General features: G+C 40.9%; 4 protein-coding genes and 1 long non-coding RNA gene across 8 annotated transcripts; 1 reads left to right on the top strand and 4 right to left on the bottom strand.

The window, feature by feature from the left end:
* The first annotated feature begins 202 nt into the window (after window positions 1-202).
* On the top strand, window positions 203-8,511 carry zbtb41 (zinc finger and BTB domain containing 41). Of its 4 annotated transcripts, none has more exons than XM_046852648.1 (11): window positions 203-498; window positions 1,482-2,580; window positions 3,255-3,462; window positions 4,618-4,687; window positions 4,787-4,934; window positions 5,028-5,157; window positions 5,270-5,365; window positions 5,924-6,030; window positions 6,460-6,565; window positions 6,704-6,792; window positions 7,313-8,511. In XM_046852648.1, the coding sequence occupies exons 2-11, from the start codon at window positions 1,482-1,484 to the stop codon at window positions 7,798-7,800; spliced, it is 2,541 nt and encodes an 846-aa protein (XP_046708604.1). In that variant the 5' UTR covers window positions 203-498; the 3' UTR covers window positions 7,801-8,511. The 4 variants fall into 4 exon arrangements, with proteins under 4 accessions (XP_046708604.1, XP_046708603.1, XP_046708602.1 ...); XM_046852647.1 differs by having other exon boundaries at window positions 1,291-2,580; XM_046852646.1 differs by having other exon boundaries at window positions 203-634.
* Window positions 8,512-9,074: 563 nt separating this feature from the next.
* LOC124388025 (complement factor H-like) lies at window positions 9,075-13,139 on the bottom strand. Its single transcript, XM_046852650.1, has 9 exons — window positions 13,021-13,139; window positions 12,130-12,309; window positions 11,627-11,800; window positions 11,350-11,529; window positions 10,575-10,604; window positions 10,175-10,336; window positions 9,972-10,094; window positions 9,336-9,349; window positions 9,075-9,198 (listed from the first exon to the last, which is right to left on the bottom strand). The coding sequence occupies exons 1-9, from the start codon at window positions 13,070-13,072 to the stop codon at window positions 9,187-9,189; spliced, it is 927 nt and encodes a 308-aa protein (XP_046708606.1). The 5' UTR covers window positions 13,073-13,139; the 3' UTR covers window positions 9,075-9,186.
* A 2,854-nt stretch (window positions 13,140-15,993) lies between these two features.
* On the bottom strand, window positions 15,994-18,587 carry LOC124388026 (complement factor H-like). Its single transcript, XM_046852651.1, has 8 exons — window positions 18,481-18,587; window positions 18,064-18,243; window positions 17,808-17,984; window positions 17,388-17,564; window positions 16,805-16,966; window positions 16,586-16,717; window positions 16,339-16,352; window positions 15,994-16,212 (listed from the first exon to the last, which is right to left on the bottom strand). The coding sequence occupies exons 1-8, from the start codon at window positions 18,530-18,532 to the stop codon at window positions 16,207-16,209; spliced, it is 900 nt and encodes a 299-aa protein (XP_046708607.1). The 5' UTR covers window positions 18,533-18,587; the 3' UTR covers window positions 15,994-16,206.
* Window positions 18,588-18,972: 385 nt separating this feature from the next.
* Window positions 18,973-19,989, bottom strand: LOC124388029. Its single transcript, XR_006926321.1, has 4 exons — window positions 19,829-19,989; window positions 19,610-19,741; window positions 19,329-19,342; window positions 18,973-19,191 (listed from the first exon to the last, which is right to left on the bottom strand). It is a non-coding gene; the product is annotated as an uncharacterized LOC124388029 (long non-coding RNA).
* A 1,979-nt stretch (window positions 19,990-21,968) lies between these two features.
* LOC124388027 (complement factor H-like) lies at window positions 21,969-24,297 on the bottom strand. Its single transcript, XM_046852652.1, has 5 exons — window positions 24,102-24,297; window positions 23,403-23,576; window positions 23,065-23,241; window positions 22,729-22,908; window positions 21,969-22,187 (listed from the first exon to the last, which is right to left on the bottom strand). The coding sequence occupies exons 1-5, from the start codon at window positions 24,151-24,153 to the stop codon at window positions 22,159-22,161; spliced, it is 612 nt and encodes a 203-aa protein (XP_046708608.1). The 5' UTR covers window positions 24,154-24,297; the 3' UTR covers window positions 21,969-22,158.
* Between the last annotated feature and the right edge of the window lie 935 nt (window positions 24,298-25,232).

The following is a 25,232-nucleotide window of genomic DNA, read 5'->3' as shown; positions in this document are numbered from 1 at the left end:
GGAGACCGAGACAATGGTTATAAGTGTTTATAACCTTATCAGTGTTTATGGGTGCGACGGTCAGGTGTACACACATTTTGGGCCTAATAATGTACATCACTAGTCTCCTGAACACCTGGTCTTCAACACCTAGAGTTTCACACCATGAGCGATGATCGTGGGATTGAACGTGCAGACGAACAATTGAACTGTATGTTATGCTCAGAGAAATGGTGCATGTTTGATGATAATTTCTCAGGGTTGCTTTATTTAAAAAAAATATATACTATTTTGATACACAGACGCCATTATTTATTCATATTTAACGTTTAATACGCGGAAAACAGCCAATCAGCTCTCAGTTGATTGCGACGTCAGGAGTGTTGAACAGGGGGAGGTGCAGCGACCGGCTCTTTAGTTGAGGACATTTTTTTGTTCGCTCTCTGTTTGCTGATGGAAAACCCCATTTTATTTGCTTTCTTTAGAAGGAAAAATCCCCCAAGAGGCTGTTGATTAAAGGTAGGAAGCGCAGAGAGCTCGAATAAGCAGCACTGCATCCTTCCGAAGTACTTTGCGGTGTCGTTAGTCGACATTCTCCCTCTTAAGGGGGACCTTTGTCTGTTCCGGGATGGTGAGCAGGACCCCATTTTTTTAGGTAGCGTTGATTTTTGCCTGATTTAAAATCGAATACTATAAAACCGAGGGATATTAAATAGCTAAAAAAAAAAACATAGACTCCAAAACGAAATGTAGTGTTTTATATGTATATATACAAGATACTTTTTTTCTTTTATCGCTCTTGTTTGCATTTTGCACCAGGACTATTTTGGTGCCTGGTGTTTACGCCTGATTGAAAATCCTACACTCGCTAGCATAAATCTAGTGATGCTAGTGTACAAGTGTGGATATGGATACAGGAAATACATATTTCATTTTAAAATTGAGAAAAAAATTATAATTATGCAGACGTGTAACAAGAATTGATCCAATATTGTCGAGTTATAAAAGTAAAGTTAATAATTGACCTGCTGTACATGTTGTGACATTTGTGAAGAAAACACTGACACTGGAGACTCCTTCCATGAATTTTACATAAACTTCTCCTTACACATTAACAATTGCACATTTTTAAGTTTTTTTTTTTTTTTTTACCCCAAAACATTTTCACCCGATAAACCTGTAAGCTGTGATTTACAATCGACAGTTTCTCTTTTTACTCCATAACACTCTGTCCTCCATATCTTCCTATTTCAAACCAAACACCTCTATGTCTTCCTTGGTCCTCCTCATACCTGCCGACTCCATCCTCAGCATCCTTCTACTGATACACCCCATGTCCCTCCTCTGCACATGACCCACCCTTCTCAATCGCACCTCTCTGACCTCGACACCAATCCGATTTCAGAATTCAGCTACGTTGGATAAATATGTGCCATAAAATGATTTCCCCTCCTTCTACTATTCACATCTGCAATGTGGAACTTTTCTATTAAATCCTGAAGATGAAAAGGAAAATGAAGCACGCCATGGCGAAGAAGAAGGTTGGTGTGAACGGAGAAACATCTGCACCACAACCAGCGTACGAGTGTGAGGTCTCGACCGCCGATGAGTCCGGACAGGGAAAACGCAACCTTCGGATTTCGCAAAGCGACAGCTGCTTTCTTGAGTTCTTAAACAAGGATCGGCGTGCTGCGTCCTCGTTCTGCGACATAACCGTCACGGTTCGGGGGGAGGTATACCCAGCGCACAAGGTCGTGTTAGCGTTCGGGAGCAGCTACTTCCATGCTAAACTGAGCGAAAACCACCAGCTGGACCGGATGACTTTTGACAACGTAGACAGTTCCGTATTTGAACACTTGCTCAACTTTTTATACACGTCCGCTATGGAAGTGCAGCAGAGCCAAATCCCGTCTTTATCCGAGGCTGCATGCTTTTTCGACATGATGGAGGCGGTGAATCTTCTAGCGGGTGAAGCAGCACCGAACGGAACACTGGACGAAGGCGAGAAGGAGGAGGAACCGCCTGTGAAAGAACCTCAGAGTTCTTCTCCAACAGATCCCAAGAAGCATCAGTCTCCAACCGAGAACCAGTGTTTGCATTGCAGCCGGACATTTTGCTATAAAAAGTCACTGGAGAACCACATGGCTAAGATGCACAGCCAAGCTGAGGTCACTGAAACGGCAGCTCCTTCAAACAGCAAGCACACGTCCACCCGCCAGAGGAGGACCCCGAGCAAAACCGAGAGCCCGCAGAGCAAGACCTGCTACGAAACTGAGAACTGTGGGCAAAAGGATGCACATGTGGACGAAGGAACGTCCTCTGTCGAAGAAGATGAGGACGATGAGGAGGAGGATGGTGAAGAAGATCAGCACCAACAAAGCAAAAAAGAAACAGAAACCGCTGTAAGAACTGAGGAGAATACAGATTGCAGAATGGAGGAGGAGCCAAGCTCTAGTCATGTGACCAAGGACCATGATACATCAGTGGCACAGAGCAGTGGCATCCATGCTTACCCAGAGGGCCTTGCTCCAGTCATCATCCAATCTGGCAACAAAAAGACCCTCAAATGCCCCAAGTGTGACAAAACCTTTGACCGTGTAGGTGAGTCTTAATGAGGGAGACTAAAGAACATGTATATTTGCATGTCTCCACCTCTCTTTCACACAATTTATTCATATTTACTTGTCCTCACTTCCTTTGCTAATTTATATAATTGAATCGATTTATTTACATACTTAATGTTAAGAAAAACTTGCATGTCACCAACTTCTTCGTTACATAATAATTAAATATTTGCATGTCACCACTTTATTTGTTCAATAATTTATCACATATCTGGATGTATCTGCCTCTTTAAAACATTATTTTTTAATATCTGCATGTCTCTGCCTCTTTTGTTGCATAATTGTTAAGAATGTACCCTCCATGATTCATTAACATTTTAATATTCCCACCTTTTTTGTTGCATAATTTATAAACAAAAAATCTGCATGTCTCCGCCACCTCTTTTGATACCTAATTTATTATTATTTGCATGTCTCCGCCTCCTTTGTTACACAATTAATTGATATGTTCATGTCCCCACCTGTTTTGTTGCGTAATTTATAAAAATCTGCATGTCTCCACCTCCTTTGAGCCATACTGTATTAATATTTAAATGTTTCCTTTGTTTTATAATAAATCGACATTCGCATGTCTCCACCTCTTATATTATAAACATTCCAGATTTCTGAATCCTGTTTTGTGTGAATGCCGTTTTCTCTTCACACCCACAGGAAAGTACGAGAGTCACACACGAGTGCACACGAGAGAAAAGCCGTTTCAGTGCGACGTGTGTCTGCAGTGTTACTCCACCAAGTCCAACCTGACAGTGCACAAGAAGAAACACACCACGGATGCACCGGTGCCAAGGAAAGACCACAAGTGTCCCTTCTGCAACAAACTTCACGCCAGCAAGAAAACGCTGAGTAAACATGTGAAACGGTGAGGGGGCGGGGTTCGGGAGCTCTTTACATGTCATGTGTATATATATATATATATATATATATATATATATATATATATATATATATATATATATATATATATATATATAACACTAGAGCGCTGTATTGCTGTGCAAGGGACTATTTTGAAGGTGATTGTGTGACGCAGATAAATAAAGTACTTTCTTGTGAACACAGCGATTCTCAAAACATTTTAATACCACCACACACATATATATATATATATATATATATAAAAACATAAATAAATAATAGTAAATAATAATAATCGTGTGTGTGTGTGTATGTATATATATATATGTGTGGTGGTATTAAAATGTTTTGAGAATCGCTGTGTTCACAAGAAAGTACTTTATTTATCTGCGTTTCGTCACAATCACCTTCAAAATAGTCCCCTTGCACAGCAATACAGCGCCCCCCAGTGTTCTTCTAGAACGTGTCCTGGAAGTCTTCTTTTTGAAACGCGTTAAGCACCTTCTACGATTCATGTCGGATATCCGCGCCGGTGTCAAAATGTTGAGCTTAATCTTCATCTTCGGGGAGAGGGTGAAGTCCGCAGCAGCCAAATCTGGGGAGTGGTGTGGGTGCGGAAGTGAGTTCACGTTTCCCGCAAGGAACTCACGTGTGAGGAGGAGCTCAGAATCAGAGTGCACACGTGGTCAGAATAGTAGCAGTTTCACAGCTTCCGATCTACACAGGATGATGTCTTTTGGCTAACGGACTTATGAAGGTCGGTGCTCTGTGTGACTGTGCGTGCAGCCTTGTGCTGCCACCTGTTGGCTAGTCTCGAAACTTTTTATTACCACCTCCTGTGTGTTTGTGTGTATATATATATATATATATATATATATATATATATATATATATATATATATATATATACTGTATATTTATAATATTTCGGTTACAGTGATAAAGAATTAAACCTGATTTATAAAAAAAACATGCTGCGCAAATCTTAACTCTCACCTTTACATGACCTTGACTTTGTGACCTTTCACACAAATTCGATTCAAATCAATACGGATTTGTTTCTGCTTTTCATTTTAAATGCTCAAGTGTGGATGCTCGGTCTCTCTCTTTCTCTCTCTCTCTCTCTCTCTCTCTCTCTCTCTCTCTCTCTCTCTCTCAGGTTCCATCCTGACCATGTGCAGGAGTTTATGAGCATGAGGAAGAAGAAGAGCGAAGGCTGGAAGTGTGACGTGAGTTTTTTTTCCCCAGACTCAGCAACGTCCATGCGTTTGCGTCCCGTCGTTATTACACAATAATAAAATACGTTGTTTGGTTTGTTCGCCTCGCAGATCTGCCACAAGTCGTTCACACGGCGCCCCCATCTGGTGGAACACATGATCTTACACTCTCAGGACCGGCCGTTCAAATGCGCCTACTGCGACGACTACTTCAAGTCCCGCTTCGCCCGGCTGAAACACCAGGAAAAGTACCACTTAGGTGCCGAAAACCTCCTGTTCTGGGTGCTTACTGTGGTGTCTTGTGTTTTGTTTTGCGTTGACGTTTTTTTTCCCTCGTCACGTCTTACGGCAGGTCCTTTCCCGTGTGACATCTGCGGACGGCAGTTTAACGACACCGGCAACAGGAAGCGGCACATCGAGTGCACGCACGGTGGGAAGAGGAAGTGGACGTGCTACCTGTGTGGCAAATCGGTCCGAGAGAGGTGAGCAAGAGCCACGCATCATCTATCAAGCAGCTGATTTAGAATCTGCTCGAATGGCCAGTTTCTCTGATTATCCTCTGCTGTTTCTTTTTACTTTTTTTTCCGTTTCCAGGACGACGTTACGAGAGCACCTGAGGATCCACAGCGGGGAGAAGCCTCACCTGTGCAGCATCTGCGGACAAAGTTTCCGCCACGGCAGCTCCTACAGGTGCGATGAGGGGGTTGAAGGTTCTGGAGAAATGTGCTGCCACCTTGAGGCCGAACGCTGTAAATGCACTGACTTCAAATCGAGCCATTTCTCATCATTTTGCTCTTCATCCATCTAAAACAAAAGTTACACTCTAATATTTTGTTGGACCACCTTTAGCTTTGATTACGGCATGCATTTGCGGTGGCATTGTCTAAATAAGCTTCTGCAATGTCACAACATTTATTCCCGTCTAGAGTTGGACTCATCAGACCACATGACCTTCTTCTATTGCTCGAGTCCAATCTTTATGCTCTAGCAAATTGAAGCCTTTTTTCCTGATCAGACTCACTGATCAGTGGTTTTCTGAAGGCTACACAGCTGTTTAGTTCCAATCTCTTGAGCTCTTTATTACACCATGTCTAAGGGAAGAAACAAACCACACATGGAAATAAGCCGAATTTACATCGTCTTCTGCAGCTCGTTTGCATGTCACGCCATTTAGTTCCCCTTTTTTTTCCACTTTTATTCCACGTGTGCATGTGCAGGACATGTACATCTGCTATTTTGTGTCTCCAGGCTTCATCTACGTGTTCACCATGACGATAAACGCTATGAGTGTGAGGAGTGTGGAAAAGCTTTCATTCGGCACGATCATCTAAAGAAGCACAAGAAGATACACACTGGTAATGTAGCACTTTTTAAACATTTATTAATTAGATTCTGTGTGTGTGTGTGTGTGTGTGTGTGTGTGTGTGTGTGTGTGTGTGTGTGTGTGTTTGGGGGGTATTTTTTTCTAGGAATTAAAAGTTGCAAAATAAAAGTGTACCTTGAAGTTAATGTCAGTTCCTAACCATGGCCACAAGGTGGCAGCTTTTTAAAGTGGCTGGATTATAATTACAATACAATTGAGATTAAACTGTACTGTCAAAAGTTTGTGGACACCAGACCATATGATTGGTATGAGCTTTTTGTACATCCTTTCCACATTCAGTCCTTCTGGGAAGATGTTTTACTAGAGCGTGCACTCTCGTGTGACACGCTGAAGTTATTAAGAGTTTTTTCACAGGGGCATGTTATAAACTGTAGCGTAACGCACATTCGTACCCCCGCAGGCGAGCGAGCGCATCAGTGCGAAGAGTGCGGGAAGTGTTTCCGACGTGCCGATCACCTGAACGTCCACTACAAGAGCATTCACCTGGGAGAGAAAGTGTGGAGAAAGTAAAAAGAAAACACCTCTGCATAATCTACACACTTCCATACAATTGTGTTCTGTTATGTTTTATTAATTTGATTATCAGCTTCGATCAGTTTTATCCCTCTTTAGTTGTTCTCACAGCGTCTCCTCTGAACCTGCAGGTACAAGGCCGTAGTGCACCAGTGTGAAGTGTGCAAGAAAGAGTTCCGAGGAAAAACCAACCTGATGACACACTTCAGGACCCATTCGGGTAACCAGTTTGTTTACAGTAGCGAGTTTTTCTCCTACTGAGTCGATAAATGTGTCCTTTCTCAGTGATCCAACGTGCACAAGATCATTTCTGGGCATCTGGAACACATGTCTGAACACTGAGGCCACACCTCCTTTATTAAGATAAAAGACGAAAGAGGCCACGCCTCCTTTATTACTCCTGACGTTCATAAGTATACCTACGTATACCTGGTTTTCCTGAGAGAGACAGACACAGGCCACGCCTTGATTTCCTATGAGAGACAGACACGGGCCACGCCTTGATTTCCTATGAGAGACAGACACAGGCCACGCCTAGTTTAGTCTGAGTGACAGACATAAAGGTCACGCCTCCCTCATGTGAACCGAGATGCACAGCTGCTACGCCTCTGTTAGTAAGATCGATATGCAAAGGCCACTCCTACTTTAAGGTTGATATGCATAACCACACCCCTCATCCTGCATGCTATTCGGAACTGTACGCCAAATTTGTCCTAACGTGTTTGTTGATTTTTCACCAGGAGAGAAACCTCATCGTTGTGTGATCTGCAACCAGACCTTTCGCATCAAGAAAACGCTGACCAAGCACATGGTCATCCACTCTGAGGTGCGTCCTTTCACCTGTCCTCACTGCAGCGCCGCCTTCAAACGCAAAGACAAGCTCAAATACCACGTAGACCACGTCCACAGCGCTCGCCCTCCCGACCCGGCCCCGTCCCAAACGCCCGAAACGTCCCAATCCTCCAAACTGGCGGAAACTTGCGTCCCTGTCGCTCTGGTGCCGGTCCAGATTCCCGAGGAAGCCGGATCCGATCTTCAGCAGCAGCAGCAAGCGGGTGGATATCAGCCTTCTGCTGATCTGGTCTTCCTGGAAAAATACACGCTCACTCCTCAGCCTGCTAACATTGTGCACCCGGTGCGCTCGGATCAGATCCTGGATCCGAGAGAGCCCTCGTACCTCAGCACGCTGCTCGGCCTTGACTCCGCCTCCTCCGAGCATGCTCAGTAGCGGCTTAGTAGCTCAGATATTAAGCTCATAAATTATGTGTATAATATAAACTTTTATTTTCACTTTTCTCTGCAGTGCAGTCGTTTATTTCCTCCCACATTCTCTAGTAAAAGTACTATCAAGTGCAAAAGTTTGCATCCCCTTCGAAAATAAGAACAAGGTATAAATAAATATAATGATTTAATATATTTTGCAGTGTCATCAAAACTTGGTATTTCCATCAACCCCAAAAAAACTGATGACGGAGGAAATATATTGCGGTATATAAAAGAGAATTAAAACCAAGTCAAATCGGTTTCGTCTCGCCTCGATGACAGCATCACGGTTACCACGAGAACACAAAGGAGAACATGCAAGAAGAACCAAAGCAGAAATGAATCCATCAGCGTTTACTGGAGGACAAAAAACACGAACAACAAAGTTCAGCACGATGCCCCCACCACCGTGCTTCAACATGTGTCTCGGTGTTCATCGATGTGTAGTGCTGGTGAATTCTCACATCTGGTCAAATGGTGTTCATTGGTTTATTTTGGCGTATTAGCTTCTCTGACCAATCGGATTTGATTCATGCGATACGAAACGTTTTAAAAAGAACAAACTCAGTAAACGCAATAATTTCACGTTGTGCGTTTAAGAAGGTCCCGCATCTGATCGTGTGAAATGTTTTCGCCATTTTGATTGATAAAAATGATTAAATGTTATTGTCTTCAGGCTCGTCGTCTACTTTCAGTTTTCTGAGGTAGTGAATGAACTTTTTTCTTAAAATGCATCTTCTAGCCAATAGGAGCCCAAGAGATTGGTCATGTGATTAATGGAAGGGCTTTGCTTAATTCACGTTTTTTTTTACGTTTTGGTACTTCATATTATCTTCAAGATTTGATTTATTTCAGGTGTCATTATTTATATCAGTGTCCATTTTCTTCCATTTATATAGTAACAAATATCCGTTTTCAATCCCACAATGCACTGGGAATGGGTAGTGGATTTTTTTTTATATTTCTGACTGTATGTCGCCTCCTAAATTCTTTCTTTGTCACCGATTTCACATCACCAGATATCATCATTTTTTAACTTTAAGATGATGAAAGATCTAGAACATGTCCCGGAGGAGGCTGGGCGATCTTTATGTTGCCTTCAACACCTGAACACTGACGCCTGTAACATGATTGTGATGGGAGCAGCACTTGTGTGTGTGTGTGTGTGTGTGTGTGTGTGTGTGTGTGTGTGTGTGTGTGTGTGTCTGCCATGTATCCAGTCATAATGAAATACAAAGCCACTAGTGACATGCTTTTATTTTTATTCTGGATAAAATCCAGATGTTTGTTCTAAGAAGGAAGATTTCTGATGGGCAGCAGGAGCTCTTTCAGGTTCAGCTGTTGATGCAGGTCACTCCCAAGGCTAGAGGACATGATTAAATATATACATGAATTAAATTCAGCAGTATTGATACTGAAGCACAGACTCTGATACTCTACTGATTATTATATCAGATTACATTTTATTATAGAATAATTCTGTCTGTTTTATGGACTTACCCACATGAATCTACCTGTAAACAGAATAAAAAAAAGACTGTCATACAAATCCTGCAAATCATTCACAAAAAAGTGGAAGTGAGGCTCAGTGGATAAGAAGATGGACTTTTCACAATGAACGTTGTCTCAAAGCAGCTTTACTGAATTATAGAACAAAAAATTTAAAAGTGAATTATGTGTATTTCTCCCCAATGAGCAAACCTGGAGCTAAAGGTCATGTCATCATCTCAACACCACCAAATTGCCCTTGCTGTGCCCTTGAGCAAGACTCAGTTGTATAAATGTAAACAATGTTTTCTGTAAAGTGATGTAGAGTCTCCAGTGTCAGTGTGTCAGTGTAACTTGGACTGGAAGTTGTTCAGGACTGAAGAATTGACGTGTAGTGTAGTTTCACCTGATAAACTTTAAATGTATATTTATTTAAAGAGGAAACAGAGAGAGGCTGATTGAGGGAACAAATGATTATATGATAATATGAAGCTAAAAGCTGCTAAATTGCTGTGGTATAGTGGTGATGTTGATGACTCTGGGCTGGTCATCATGGTTAGCCTCAGGTGGGTTTTTTTTATAAACTAATAACAGGGCTGGAATAAAGGATGAGTGAATCTGTACTAGAGAACAGAGGGTTACACTCACATTCACCGTACTCAAGATCTCCATTTACACACGTGACAAATTTCTTTTGAGGCCAACCACAGCTTAGTTTTATCCTTTCTCCTTCCATCAGATATTCCCCAGACTCCTCTATTACACACGGAGCTGCGAAAACAGTAATAAACTTGAGTGGTTCTCTCAGAATTGTCAATTAGTGATATTTAATTGGTGTAATTAATACTCACGTTTACACACTGGGAACGTTGTCCACTTTCTATTCACACATCTTACTGTTTTAGGTCCAAAGAGTTTATAAAATGTCACACACCGAACTTGTAATTTCTTTCCACCTGGTACTGGTATAAATACTCCATCTTTAACATAGGGAGTAGTTCTACACTGACTGACTGGAATTGAAAAGAATCGAACGTTCATTAGAATGAACACCAAGATATGTGCACAATATTACCGCAGTACATGCATTAAATGTAGAAAGACGAAGTGCAATGACTGCAGGAGGGAGTTTGAGGCTGACATGTTGACGTGTCTGAGTGAGAGCGAGATCAGATTCCAGCATGATATCAGACACTGAGTAAAATCTGGGAGTGAATTTGTAGTTACTAGTAACAAATAGCGATTTCTCACCTGAAGCAGTATTAAAATCATCTTTAGGATCTGTAAAAAAGCAAAGCAATAACGTTTCAGTACCGACTTTCTTACTGACTTGATGCTGGCTGTCATGATCTCTGTAAGGAAGTCTTTGAATAAGGACGGAATGGAAGGGTGTGAGTTTGAATCCCATAATTATTATAGCATTATCCGTAGCTGAGGTAATGTCTTTAGCTTTGCAAATCATTACATTCTGTTTTTATTTAATTTATTATTTATATAATTATTTATATAATTAGAATTTTTTTTCCCCATGCATTTTTTTCTTAATAATATTTTTTTGCTACTCGTCCCAGAGAACTTGTCCAGTCATCACCACATTTTACAGAGGTCATCTTTAGAGGTGTGGCCCTATGAGAAGAATTTCGAATACTCCAAACAGTTTGAGCGTAGTAGGCCGAAGAATTTGACAGTGAATTCACCAAAACATGAAGCGCCAAATCTCAGCAATGATGTAATGCACCGTGAATTCATGGCCATGACCTGAGACAAATTTTCACCTACTGCTCGAAACTTACGATAATCGTCTAGAATTGCTTACATGACATTCTCCAAAATTTTGCCAGATTTTGCTTAAACCTAACATTTTAACACTCTGCTGCCCAGTTGTTCATCTAGACTTTTCTTCTACAGTCAGAGAATTCCACCAGTGTTTGTAGTCAAAACATGGACATGAAACCACAAATCCTTCTGTGAGTAGTTCACTTTTTGCTGAACTTGCAAAAAGTGCAGTGAAGTGAGAGAACCTTACCACAGAACGGCTCAGAGGTCCACGCACCCTTCGTGCATTGGATTTTATCTTCTCCAATTAGTTCATATCGTTCTGCACAAACATACTGGACATGTTCCTGCTCCAGGTAATCATCCTTGTATGGTCCATTGATTAGTCCATTCTCAACACGTGGAGGAGGACCACAATGATTTGGCAACCCTGCAAAATTAAAAAAATAAATAAATAAAAAATCGAATAAAAACCTCAGTGCTGTTCAGAAATCCACATGATCATATGTTACAGTGAGAACACTTACGTTGGCACACCGGCAGATCCTTCCAAGTTCCGTTATCACATGATGACCATGGCTGTCTATTTTCAATTGCATAGTTTCTGTCACATTCAAATCGCACATAACCATGAGGATAGAAGTCCTGCTTAGGTACTGGACTGCCGTTTGGCACAAGTGGTGGAAGACACGATGTTTTAGCTGGAACAGCAAGCAGAAGACTCTTTATATTATGTTAAATAATTCATATGATCAATTTACACCAGTCAGCCATAACATTATGACCACCAGCCTAATATTGTGTTGGTCCCCTTTTGCTGCGATAACAGTCGTGACCCGTCGATCATCAACAGCATGAACTTCATCAGCAGTTTGAACAACAGTAATTCATCTGTTGGATCGTAACCACATGGACCAGCCTTTGCTCCTCAGTTCACTTCAGGTGAATAATGTTCACTACAGGTCATAATGTTATCACTGATCAGTGTATTAAACCTTTAAACTGCTTTAATCACTAGTAAATTACTCACGGATGCACAGAGGTGTGGGGGTCCATTTATTGTCTGTGCATGTTATCCGTCCCCACCCTGTTGTCCGAGCAGGTTTCAGGTCCTTGTCACAGCTGTAGTGAACAACATCTCCGTTTTTATAACTCTCCTTTACTGGGATGAAAAAGCCTCTTTCCAGCGTCGGGGCATCACAGTCAAGGTCTTAGATGTCATATATAAAACAAAGGGTTACTACAATGTACTTGACACCAAACTGTTTCAGTTTCACTGTTATTATTGCAGAGTCATTAACAGTGATAAACACTGGATCTCTCTGGATCTCTTTCTGTCCCTACGTCTTCATCTGTGCCTCTGTTGCAGTTAGTCTCAGTGAAGGAGGCATGGCCTTTGTCTCTGTCCTTCTTGGTGAAGGAGGTGTGGCCTGCGTCAGTCTCAGTAAAGGAGACATGACCTCCCACTTTTCATATCTAGATTCTACCACGTATTCTTTTTAATACATGCAAATTTTGAGACTTAGTAAAAATGCAAAGCCGTAATCTCTTATTTGGAAAAAAAATCATTAATAAAGACGACAGGGTTTATTTCTCTCCTCTCATTTTACTTAGTCTGTTCTTTTCCTTTCTTGGAAATCCACTTTCTCCTAGTAAAATAATTGAAAAAATGTGAACGAGACTGCTGTAACTCAGGGCGAGGGGCATTTCTACAGCTGTTGTACAATTACACACACACACACACACACACACACACACACACACACACACACACAAAATCACTGCACCTTATTGAGAAAGCTCTGATTTGTGTTATCTTCATATTCACTCGTATTGTCTACATTTACAGTTCTATCTGTCTGTCTGTCTGTCTGTCTGTCTGTCTGTCTGTCTGTCTGATTTAGCATCACAGAAATCTTACCTGACTTCACTTGACATGACAAAATGGATAAAGCCAGGATAATAATCCACATCTTCTCAGCTGGTCTTCACCTACAGATCACTGCTGACTGCTTCAGATTCACCCACAGGTATGTGGTATTTAAAAAAAAAAAGTTGTTTGTTTATAAGCAACGTTAATAATTAACCATTTTTTCCTCCTTTTACCAGAAACCAGGGCTCTAATACAAACATTTTGTAATTCCGAACTGTCGACGGGCCAAATTCAAAGTACAACAAACAAATACTACTGAAATTCACAGCTTTTATTATTTTACTGCAGAATTTTCTCAAAAAGTTTTAAAGATAAAATTCCTGCATGAAAACACGTTTTTGGAATCGTTTTGACGTGTCGAAGGGTCACGTGACAATTCAGGGAGGATGTATCTGAACTTTGAGAAACTCTGGAATCTGATTGGTCATCTGGAGCAGCAGCTCGTCCACAGGAAAGCGCTGAAAACGTGTGTAACGGTTGATATTGGTGAAGGAGACGTCTGTATCAGATTTGTGGAAGGAGTCTCCAGTGTCGGTGCTTTGGAACAGTCTGAGGTGCAGCTGTGCAGTAACTTTAATTGTTTTCCGTGACATTTTCACCCCATCATCCCTCACCCCCTGAAAAAAGATCCTGTGTAAATGTGTAATCAAAGTTCACTCTTTCAATCATTCACTGAAAATCAATTGACCAAACAAATCAGTTCAGACGCATTTTTTTCAACACAGACGGATGTTTAACTTTTTTATACACAGGAAGCAGAAACTTCACATAAATTTCAATTATTTTCCTCGAAACTCTGAAGTGCTACAGGTTTACATTCTTCATCATGTACATACTTTTTCTCTGCAATCTCGTTGCTTAGTGCAGACAGCTGGATTATAAATCAGGAAAGCTCTGATCCATATTAGGATTATTGGGCTGGTACTGTATGTCTCCTGCTGTAGCTCTCAGGCACAGTGGGTTTATTCTTCAGACTGAGGCAGAACTGCTTGTGTAACAATTTCCACTGAAATAATCTTGTCTTTATTATATAACCGCTGAGTTGTTCAGTTTATTAGAGGGACAGCCCATGTAGGACGTTTTGGAGACATGGTGAGGGAGGTGAGATTGAGATGGTTTGGACATGTGCAGAGGAGGGACATGGGGTATATCAGTAGGAGAATGCTGAGGATAGAGACACCAGGAAGAAGGAAAAGAGGAAGAACAAGGAGGAGGTTTATGGATGTGGTGAGGGAAGACATGCAGAGGCAGATGTAGAGGACAAAGGGGTATGGAGAATGATGATCTGAGAAGAAGAAGCAGCTGAGATATTCAGAAAAACGAGTCTTGTTTGTAAAGACGATACTCACGTGTACACTGTGGCAGTTTAATCCAAATTCCCATCACACACATTACAATAGATGGTCTGACATGCTCATAGCTGCTGTCACATATAAATTTAACAACATTACCAGTATGTCTGAATTCTGCTAAAGTTCCTTCAGGTCTGCCGTTTAGCACTTGTGCTGTAGAACACCATGCTTGATCTAAAAAAAACTTAAGTGGTCATGTGATCAATGAGCATTTCCTTATTAATTAATAATAATAATCTCATATAGCATCATCCCAGTCACGTGTCCATCGACACACACTGTAGTATCTGTTCCTTTATCAAAATTAAAGCCTTCGTTACATTTACACTCAACAATGTCACCATTAGTATAGAAGCTTTGTTGTGCATCTTCCAAAGGGTCAAAGGAACTGCCTACAGTTCAATTCAATTCAATTCATTTTTATTTGTATAGCGCTTTTAACAATGAACATTGTCTCAAAGCAGCTTTACACAGATAATGTGGTGATTAAATGTAAATATGTTCTTTGTAAGTATGTTTGTCCCTGATGAGCAACTGTGGCAAGGAAAAACTCCCCGAGATGGCAAAGGAAGAAACCTTGAGAGGAACCAGACTCAAGAGGGAACCCATCCTCATCTGGGTTGCACCAAATGTCCATTTGAAGCATATATACAATGTTGTGGGGTACAGTGATGATGATCAGAAGCAAACTGCACTCCCGAGTCAGTGCTGCAGACCACTGACACCAACTACAGTCCAATCCGTCCTCAAAGCACCCGTTCTACTCCGGAATTACATGGAACCACCCAAGGTGTTGATGAGAGACCGTCCCGAGCTGCACAGAAGTGTGAAGATCCATGGAGGGGAGAGGGGCAGGAACAGTGGTCACTGGAGCCTCAGGAGCATGTACAGAGCTCAGAGACAGGATTGTTGCAAGGCACAGATCTGAGGAAGGATACAAAAAAATGCTGCTGCACTGAAGATTCCCAAAAGCACAGTAGCTTCCGTAATTCTCAAATGTAAAAAAGTGTGGAAAAACTGTTCGACTGGCCAAACTGAGAAATCGTGAAAGAAAGGCCTTAGTAAGAGAACTGACCAAGAACCCAATGGTCCAAATACAAACATCACTGCAGCCCTCCACTGATCTGGGCTTTATGGCAAAGTGGCTAAACCTCTGCAGAACCAATGGGAGCCTCCGTCGTTCTTCTTCCTCGGATCTTCTTCAGCCTGAACACACAGGATTTCAGAAAGCTAGAAACGGCTTTAAAACAAATCGCTTTATTTATCAGCAGCATTAATGAATGACGTTTCAACCTCCTTTTACCAGAAACCAGAGATCAGGGCCAAAGATTTCCAGACCACCACGAGACGACTTTAAAGAACACGTTTAAACCCTACTGAAATTCACAGCTTTATTTATTTGATCTTTCTGCAGGTTGTAAAGTTTTAAAGATTAAATTTGACCTCATTTCAGCTTTTGACGTGTGTGAGTTTGAGGTTTGATTTGGATCATTGACCTGATGTTCAACCACAGACAGAAATCCAGCTGTGAAACATTCCAGATGCAGCACCATTATAGTTATTTTATTGATTTTGACTGGTTTTGATAAAGGAAGTGAGGAGACAGAAATATCATCATTTGATCATAAACTTTATTCATTTTTCTTTATATTTAATAATATTGAAATGAGATGTATACAGTGTGTAGATGCTTCTTTAAGCTTCACTGTAACTACTAAACTCCAACTGCTGAATTATAACTCAGGAATAAAACAGGTGAGAAGAAAGATTTCTGATGGGCAGCAGGAGCTCTTTCAGGTTCAGCTGTTGATGCAGATCAGTTCTACTTCTAGAGGACATAAATAAATATATACATGAATTAAGATTCAGCAGTATTGATACTGAAGCACAGACTCTGATACTCTACTGATTATTATATCTTATATATATATTGTAGTCTGATTTAGGGACTTACCACGAAAAATCTACCTGTAAACAGAATAAACAGAGATGGTGTCACCCAAATCCCCAAAACATTCACTGTGATTCTAAACAATAATCATTTTTATTTGAACAAATTCTAGAACATTATTGTTTCTATCTCAAGTGCATTTAATAAGCAACTCTTGCAGGAGCATGACCCCCAGTGTTTTATTCATTAGGTAATAACGGGGCTGGAATAAAGGTGGAATGAATGTAGATGAAAGACAGGACACACTCACATTCACTCATTTGAAGCTCTCCATTCACACACTGTGCAGTCTTTATTCCCATAGTTCCTACCGATTCGCAAAACATTGTCCTTTTTTCACCCTCCATCATATATTCACCAGTTTCCTCCAGTTTACACGGAGCTAAAACACCAAACCAAACCAGAAAACAGTAATAAACTTGAGTTATATCCCAATTAGTGATATTTAATTGGTGTAATTAATACTCACGTTTACACACTGGGAGCTCCGTCCACTTTTTATTCACACATGTTACTGTTTCAGGTCCTACGAGTTTATGAAGTCTCGCACACTGAACTCTTAATTCGTGTGCACCTGATAGCTCTGTAAAATCTCCATGTTCAATACGGGGTGGAGATTCACAGCGAATGGCTGAAATCACAGACATAATAATAATAATATTAATAATAAAACATGTACCTGCTCTTATTACGGTGAATCCTGTGCCACGCAATACACTCTGATGATGCAGAAGGTACACACATTCTTCATAGTGAAAACCGCAGGAAACGTGACTTTGGAATGAGATTTGATGAAGGATAGCAGACCTCCATCACCACTGCACTGGAGAACTTGTTCAGTCTTCTGCAGCTGAGAGTTCACTCTGTAAATCTGTTTTTCTAATAATGTTTAAAGACAAAGTTTGTCTCAGCAAATCTTTTATTTCTCCCCAACATGGAAACTTCATGTCCTTAAACCTGCTCTGGTGTTTTGCTTTGGATCTGAAATGAAAGATAAAATTCCAGTGCAGTTCAGAAGGATTTTTCTTCATGTTTGCAGTGAGGCCACGTACCTTTACATATTGGCAGTGTCCAGAGTCCATTTGCACATTCTCCATCAGTTGTTTCTTCAAACTCGTAGCCTGATTGACACTCGAATTTAAAGCTTGTGGAAATATACGCGAATATTCCTCCGTCTGTGAGATGGGCGTTTGGCACGTGTGCTTTAGAACATGCTGATGGACTACGACCTAAAAGCACATACACACATCACTGTATTTAGTCATTGTTCTTCAGATCGAGGGGGAATCACGTGTGGAACGTTTCCCTGTGGAATAATCTCGGCTTTAAGTGCGGTGACGTTCAGAAATATGAATCACGTTCGTCATGACGGTACAAGAGAACACGTTCTTGTAGCTGGAACACAAAACCGAGGAAAGAGAAAAACAGTGTTGTTCAGTAAGAGGAGTCGTGTTTGTGTTGAGGACGCTTACGTTTACACGCCGGCAGCCTCCAAGTTCCATCGTCACAAAGCGCATATTGTGTTCCTTCGAACTCAAAGCCGTGGTCACAGAGGAATCTAATCGTGCTTCCTGCAGGATAGGGTGCTGATATCTCACCTGTGGGTTTGGCGTTCAGCACGCTCGGAGCAGCGCATTTACCATCTAGAGCTTTAACCAGGAACAAACATATCGATTTAGAAGCTCATCTCTTAAATCATCACACGGTGCTTGCGATGGCGTCACTTACGTTTACACGCCGGCAAAATCCACGATCCGTCGTCACAAAGCGCATAACGTGTTCCGTCAAACTTGTGGCTGCTGTCGCATATCAAACTAAGAGTTTCTCCAGAATTGTAGAATTGTTTTAGCTTCCCCACAGGGTGGCCGTTGGGCACTGCCGGGTACTCACACGTCTTCTGACCTACAACTAAAACACGTGTCATTTGTAGCTCTGAATTGTAAACGTGTGTCCCAGTCTCCTGGATTTTCTACATCCTGACCACAACGAGAAAAGTTTTCTGATGAACGTCTAACTGAAAATCTGACCACTTTAGAAATCGCCCTTGTTTGAGGAATCTGTGATGAATGTAGAAGTTGTGTGAAAAAGTTGTTCCTGAGCACTGCAGAGTTTAGTGAGAATGAGATGTTCAGCAGGATCTCTTACCCAACACCACCTGCCATGTACAAATGGATAAAGCCAGGATAATCATCTTCATCTTCTCCGTCGAGCTTCTTCCTCGGATCTTCTTCAGCCTGAACACACAGGATTTCAGAAAGATAGAAACGGCATCAAAACAAATCACTTTATTTATCAGCAGCGTTAATGATTCACTTTTCGACCTCCTTTTACCAGAAACCAGAGATCAGGGCCAAAGATTTCCAGACCACCACGAGACGACTTTAAAGAACACGTTTAAACCCTACTGAAATTCACAGCTTTATTTATTTGATCTTTCTGCAGGTTGTAAAGTTTTAAAGATTAAATTTGACCTCATTTCAGCTTTTGACGTGTGTGAGTTTGAGGTTTGATTTGGATCATTGACCTGATGTTCAACCACAGACAGAAATCCAGCTGTGAAACATTCCAGATGCAGCACCATTATAGTTATTTTATTGATTTTGACTGGTTTTGATAAAGGAAGTGAGGAGACAGAAATATCATCATTTGATCATAAACTTTATTCATTTTTCTTTATATTTAATAATATTGAAATGAGATGTATACAGTGTGTAGATGTTTCTTTAAGCTTCACTGTAACTACTAAACTCCAACTGCTGAATTATAACTCAGGAATAAAACAGGTGAGAAGGAAGATTTCTGATGGGCAGCAGGAGCTCTTTCAGGTTCAGCTGTTGATGCAGGTCACTCCCAAGGCTAGAGGACATGATTAAATATATACATGAATTAAATTCAGCAGTATTGATACTGAAGCACAGACTCTGATACTCTACTGATTATTATATCAGATTACATTTTATTATAGAATAATTCTGTCTGTTTTATGGACTTACCCACATGAATCTACCTGTAAACAGAATAAACAGAGACGGTGTTACCCATATCCCCAAAACATTCACTGTAATTCTAAACCCTAATAATTTTTATGTACATTATTGTTTCTATCCTAAGTGTATTTAATAAGCAACTCTGATTCGGTCGTCATTGTTGATTATTTGCTTGCAGCAGCATGTTTTATTTATTAGGTAATAACGGGGCTGGAATAAAGGAGGAATGAATCTGTTACTAGAGAAACGGAGGGTTTTTGTGTAGATGAAAGACAGGACACACTCACATTCACTTATTTGAAGCTGTCCATTCACACACTGGACAGTCTTTTTTTTAATTTTTTTTATTTTATCGCAAAACACTTTCTTCTTTTCACCCTCCATCAAATATTCCCCAGTTTCCTCCTGTTCACACGGAGCTAAAAGACAAAACCAAACCAGAAAACACTAATAAACTTGAGTTATATCTCAATTAGTGATATTTAATTGGTGTAATTAATACTCACGTTTACACACTGGGAGCTCCGTCCACTTTTTATTCACACATGTTACTGTTTCAGGTCCTACGAGTTTATAAAGTCTCGCACACTGAACTCTTAATTCGTGTGCACCTGAAAGCTCCATAACATCTCCATGTTCAATACGGGGTGGAGATTCACAGCGAATGGCTGAAATCACAGACATAATAATATTAATAATAAAACATGTACCTGCTCTTATTACGGTGAATCCTGTGCCACGCAATACACTCTGATGATGCAGAAGTACACACATTCTTCATAGTGAAAACCGCAGGAAACGTGACTTTGGAATGAGATTTGATGAAGGATAGCAGACCTCCATCACCACTGCACTGGAGAACTTGTTCAGTCTTCTGCAGCTGAGAGTTCACTTTGTAAATCTGTTTTTCTAATAATGTTTAAAGACAAAGTTTGTCTCAGCAAATCTTTTATTTCTCCCCAACATGGAAACTTCATGTCCTTAAACCTGCTCTGGTGTTTTGCTTTGGATCTGAAATGAAAGATAAAATTCCAGTGCAGTTCAGAAGGATTTTTCTTCATGTTTCCATGTACATATTGGCAGTGTCCAGAGTCCATTTGCACATTCTCCATCAGTTGTTTCTTCAAACTCGTAGCCTGATTGACACTCGAATTTAAAGCTTGTGGAAATATACGCGAATATTCCTCCGTCTGTGAGATGGGCGTTTGGCACGTGTGCTTTAGAACATGCTGATGGACTACGACCTAAAAGCACATACACACATCACTGTATTTAGTCATTGTTCTTCAGATCGAGGGGGAATCACGTGTGGAACGTTTCCCTGTGGAATAATCTCGGCTTTAAGTGCGGTGACGTTCAGAAATATGAATCACGTTCGTCATGACGGTACAAGAGAACACGTTCTTGTAGCTGGAACACAAAACCGAGGAAAGAGAAAAACAGTGTTGTTCAGTAAGAGGAGTCGTGTTTGTGTTGAGGACGCTTACGTTTACGCCGGCAGCCTCCAAGTTCCATCGTCACAAAGCGCATATTGTGTTCCTTCGAACTCAAAGCCGTGGTCACAGAGGAATCTAATCGTGCTTCCTGCAGGATAGGGTGCTGATATCTCACCTGTGGGTTTGGCGTTCAGCACGCTCGGAGCAGCGCATTTACCATCTAGAGCTTTAACCAGGAACAAACATATCGATTTAGAAGCTCATCTCTTAAATCATCACACGGTGCTTGCGATGGCGTCACTTACGTTTACGCCGGCAAAATCCACGATCCGTCGTCACAAAGCGCATAACGTGTTCCGTCAAACTTGTGGCTGCTGTCGCATATCAAACTAAGAGTTTCTCCAGAATTGTAGAATTGTTTTAGCTTCCCCACAGGGTGGCCGTTGGGCACTGCCGGGTACTCACACGTCTTCTGACCTACAACTAAAACACGTGTCATTTGTAGCTCTGAATTGTAAACGTGTGTCCCAGTCTCCTGGATTTTCTACATCCTGACCACAACGAGAAAAGTTTTCTGATGAACGTCTAACTGAAAATCTGACCACTTTAGAAATCGCCCTTGTTTGAGGAATCTGTGATGAATGTAGTTGTGTGAAGAAGTTGTTCCTGAGCACTGCAGTGTTTAGTGAGAATGAGATGTTCAGCAGAATCTCTTACCCAACACCACCTGCCATGTACAAATGGATAAAGCCAGGATAATCATCTTCATCTTCTCCGTCGAGCTTCTTCCTCGGATCTTCTTCAGCCTGAACACACAGGATTTCAGAAAGCTAGAAACGGCATCAAAACAAATCGCTTTATTTATCAGCAGCGTTAATGATTCACTTTTCGACCTCCTTTTACCAGAAACCAGAAATCAGGGCCAAAGATTTCCAGACCACCACGAGACGACTTTAAAGAACACGTTTAAACCCTACTGAAATTCACAGCTTTATTATTTTGATCTTTTTGCAGGTTGTAAAGTTTTAAAGATTAAATTTGACCTCATTTCAGCTTTTGACGTGTGTGAGTTTGAGGTTTGATTTGGATCATTGACCTGATGTTCAACCACAGACAGAAATCCAGCTGTGAAACATTCCAGATGCAGCACCATTATAGTTATTTTTATTGATTTTGACTGGTTTTGATAAAGGAAGTGAGGAGACAGAAATATCATCATTTGATCATAAACTTTATTCATTTTTCTTTATATTTAATAATATTGAAATGAGATGTATACAGTGTGTAGATGCTTCTTTAAGCTTCACTGTAACTACTAAACTCCAACTGCTGAATTATAACTCAGGAATAAAACAGGTGAGAAGGAAGATTTCTGATGGGCAGCAGGAGCTCTTTCAGGTTCAGCTGTTGATGCAGGTCACTCCCAAGGCTAGAGGACATGATTAAATATATACATGAATTAAATTCAGCAGTATTGATACTGAAGCACAGACTCTGATACTCTACTGATTATTATATCTTCATGGATTCCCTGGTCGAGGCGAGTTCAGCGCACCCTATGACTGATTGTTTTTTAGCCATCTTGGTTTTTTTTTGGTACACCTTCTACAAGCAAATGTTGCGTTCTTCATCATCTTCAGACCAACCTGTACTAAGTAAAAGAACGCCACGAACCTTCCTATGTTGATTGGACCAATATATTCTGGCAACAACAGGGCCATTAATGTCTAATGCACGTGGTCCAAACTATTACATCATGAGTGAAACTGTAAATCAATCTTTGCTTAAGGTTTTGGCTTTGAATTCCAGTGATTGGGTAACAATTGTAAGGCAGCGAGTCCGGGTGCTTGCATTTTATTTATTTATTTATTCCTGTATCTACATACCAAATGCAAATCCAATCTTTATTTGATTAGAACTGCAGTTCTGATACAGAAACTTTAGTTAGGATAGTAATGAGGACACCTCACCTTTACACACGGGCAGCCTCCAGACTCCATCTTCACACTGCGCAGAATCGGTTCCTTTAAACCCGTAGCAACTGTTGCATACGAATCTAACAGTGTCTCCGGAAGAATAGGATTTTTTTAACGCATGTGCAGGTTGGGCGTTTGGCACATAGGGGGCAGCACACGTCACTTCATCTAGAACTGAACAACAGCAACATTTATACAGGTTTTAGGAGGCCAAGCACTGACGGTGTACAGGCACGCTATAGTTATTCTAGAGTTTCTTTTTCGGGCTTCTAGAAGGTTTATGGGTGTGTTTTTCCCTCTGATTGTAGTAGCTTGTATGAGTACACTCACTTTTACACACAGGCAGCTTCCAACTTCCACTTACACACTGTGCGTATTTTGTTCCTTCAAACCCGTAGCCTCTGTCACACACGAATGGAACAGAGCTTCCCGTGGGGTAGATCGCTGCCATAAACTCCTCTGCCAAATCAGCATTCGGGACAAGCGGGGAAGTGCACGACGTTTTAACTGCAATTGGAAATTTATTTCAGTTTGTTTTGCTACGATGCACAGATCAAGTCATTGACTTTCTTTATCATGTTGAATATAAATGTGTAATATGCTGTTCGATAACAGAACTGGATTAACAAAACCCAAACGAGGCCACGGCAACAATCAGTTTTACGTACGTTTACAGACTGGCAGGTTCCAATTCCCGTTTTCACACAGAGCGTAATGCGTGTCTACGAACTCATAACCGCTGTCACATAGATATTTCAGAAAGCCTCCATCAGGATAGTATTCTAATAAGTCGTCTAGAGGTTTGGCGTTGGGCACAAACGGCTTAGTACACGATGTGTGACCTTGAAAAAACAAACAAAAAACACAACAGTGATGCATTCGGTGGTGATCAATTTTTTATTATTATTTTTAAAAACGTCTCTTCATTCAGTTTTTAAAGATACTGAGATTCTAGATGTTCTTAATGCAAGGTCTGAGTGTTGGATTTAAGATGTAGTTCATCGCCGCAATCACGACTCAGAAACATGAAACGCGGGAAAACTGCGAGATGCTTCACAAAAGGCCAAGTTTTCTTATTCGCGCATAACACAATGGTGGCCACTAGAGGGCAGTGTGACTCCAATAAATAAAAAACCTCTTTTAAATGTGTTTCACATCACTGTTAAAACTCACATGCGAGATATAACATCTTTCCAGAAGATTCATCTGTAATTAATATATTGAAATTCTGCTTCACGCAAAATTAAAAAGGTTCCATTCAATGATTTTGTTTCAAAATGCGAACGTGAACGTATCTAGTTTGTGCATGACAGTATACAGGAGAGTATTTATTTAGTGAGAATGAGATTTACGGCAGGATCTCTTACCCAAGACCACCTGCCAGGTACAAATGGAAAAAGCCAGGATAATCATCTTCATCTTCTCCGTCGCTCTTTTCCTCCTCAGCTGTTCGATTTCAGAAATAAACGGCTGCAAAACAAGTTGCTAAGTTCATAAGCAGCGTTAATGATTGACCTTTCAGCCTCCGTTTACCAGAAACCAGAGATCAGGGCCAAAGATTTCACACTGAATTTAACAAATGTAGTAGATTCTAGTTTCTGTCACGTCCCTGCACTGAGGTGTGAACGCTGTCTCGGATGTTTGCAGAGCAAAACCGCCTTTGTATTTGAGTGTTGTGTAGTTGGGGGGGGTTGTTGTTAGGGTTTGAATTTTTTGTATATTTTTGTGTATTGTTTGGTTTTTTGTTGAGTTGTGGTTGTGTAGTTGTGGTTTTCTGACATCAGGAAATCGGTTCTGAAGCATTCGGGCCGTCACATCCAGACTGTGCAACAGTTCCCTCAAGCCATCATTCTTCTCAATACACATAACTGAACTGAAACTCACACACACACGCACACACTCTCTCACACTCTCTCTCACACACACACACACACAGTGTCTTTGCACTGTTTGCACCAGTTTGCACACGATGCACTTTATGTTGCGAGCCCTTCACCCTGTATTTTTTGTGATTGCTGTTGTTGTAGCACCAGGGTTCAGGAGGAACGTTGTTTCTTTGCACTGTGTACTGCATCACATATTTATGATTTAAATGACAATAAAAGCTTCTTGACTTGACTTGGTTGTGTTAGATTTGTGTGTTGTATAGTTGGGGTTGTGTTTTTGCACGGTTGTAGATTTGGCGTTGTGTTTGTTAGTGTTTTGTATCTTGTGTAGTCGGGGTTGCGTTAATGTTTGTATCTTTGTGTAGTTTGGGTTGTGTTAGTTTGTGTGTTTTTCCCACATGCTCAGAATCTGTGTGTGTGTGTGCTGGAGGCGACAGTTTCTGAAGATCGTTGCATTAACAGGTAGATTCTTTACAATCCATCTTGCAGTCAGTAGCTGATTCTCTGATTCTCTGAATTAGTTATTTTCTAGTTTGTTGTTTGTTTTTCTGTTTGTAATAATTTGCTCTCGGGTTTTCTAAAAGTACAAACAACTGGTACAAACTATCCACG

Source organism: Silurus meridionalis, chromosome 6 (genome assembly GCF_014805685.1).
Source record: "Silurus meridionalis isolate SWU-2019-XX chromosome 6, ASM1480568v1, whole genome shotgun sequence".
Classification (NCBI taxonomy): domain Eukaryota; kingdom Metazoa; phylum Chordata; class Actinopteri; order Siluriformes; family Siluridae; genus Silurus; species Silurus meridionalis.
The sequence above is the reverse complement of the archived record's forward strand: the minus strand, read 5'-3'. Positions and strand labels throughout refer to the sequence as shown.

Excerpts from the sequence above, each read along its gene's own strand:
- zbtb41 (XM_046852648.1), top strand. The coding sequence starts at position 1,482 with ATGAAAAGGAAAATGAAGCACGCCATGGCGAAGAAGAAGGTTGGTGTG. Across the intron at positions 3,463-4,617 it reads CTGAGTAAACATGTGAAACG|GTTCCATCCTGACCATGTGC; the intron begins GTGAGGGGGCGG and ends TCTCTCTCTCAG. Across the intron at positions 4,935-5,027 it reads CCAGGAAAAGTACCACTTAG|GTCCTTTCCCGTGTGACATC; the intron begins GTGCCGAAAACC and ends GTCTTACGGCAG.
- LOC124388027 (XM_046852652.1), bottom strand. The coding sequence starts at position 24,153 with ATGAAGATGATTATCCTGGCTTTTTCCATTTGTACCTGGCAGGTGGTC. Across the intron at positions 23,242-23,402 it reads GAACCTGCCAGTCTGTAAAC|TTAAAACGTCGTGCACTTCC; the intron begins GTACGTAAAACT and ends TTCCAATTGCAG. Across the intron at positions 22,188-22,728 it reads GAGGCTGCCCGTGTGTAAAG|CCTTGGGAGTGACCTGCATC; the intron begins GTGAGGTGTCCT and ends CATGTCCTCTAG.
- LOC124388025 (XM_046852650.1), bottom strand. The coding sequence starts at position 13,072 with ATGTGGATTATTATCCTGGCTTTATCCATTTTGTCATGTCAAGTGAAG. Across the intron at positions 11,530-11,626 it reads GGATCTGCCGGTGTGCCAAC|GGTTGCCAAATCATTGTGGT; the intron begins GTAAGTGTTCTC and ends TTAATTTTGCAG. Across the intron at positions 10,337-10,574 it reads TGATTTTAATACTGCTTCAG|TCAGTCAGTGTAGAACTACT; the intron begins GTGAGAAATCGC and ends TTTCAATTCCAG.
- LOC124388026 (XM_046852651.1), bottom strand. The coding sequence starts at position 18,532 with ATGAAGATGATTATCCTGGCTTTATCCATTTGTACATGGCAGGTGGTG. Across the intron at positions 18,244-18,480 it reads TACATGGCAGGTGGTGTTGG|TTGTAGGTCAGAAGACGTGT; the intron begins GTAAGAGATCCT and ends CACGTGTTTTAG. Across the intron at positions 17,985-18,063 it reads GATTTTGCCGGCGTGTAAAC|CTCTAGATGGTAAATGCGCT; the intron begins GTAAGTGACGCC and ends TCCTGGTTAAAG.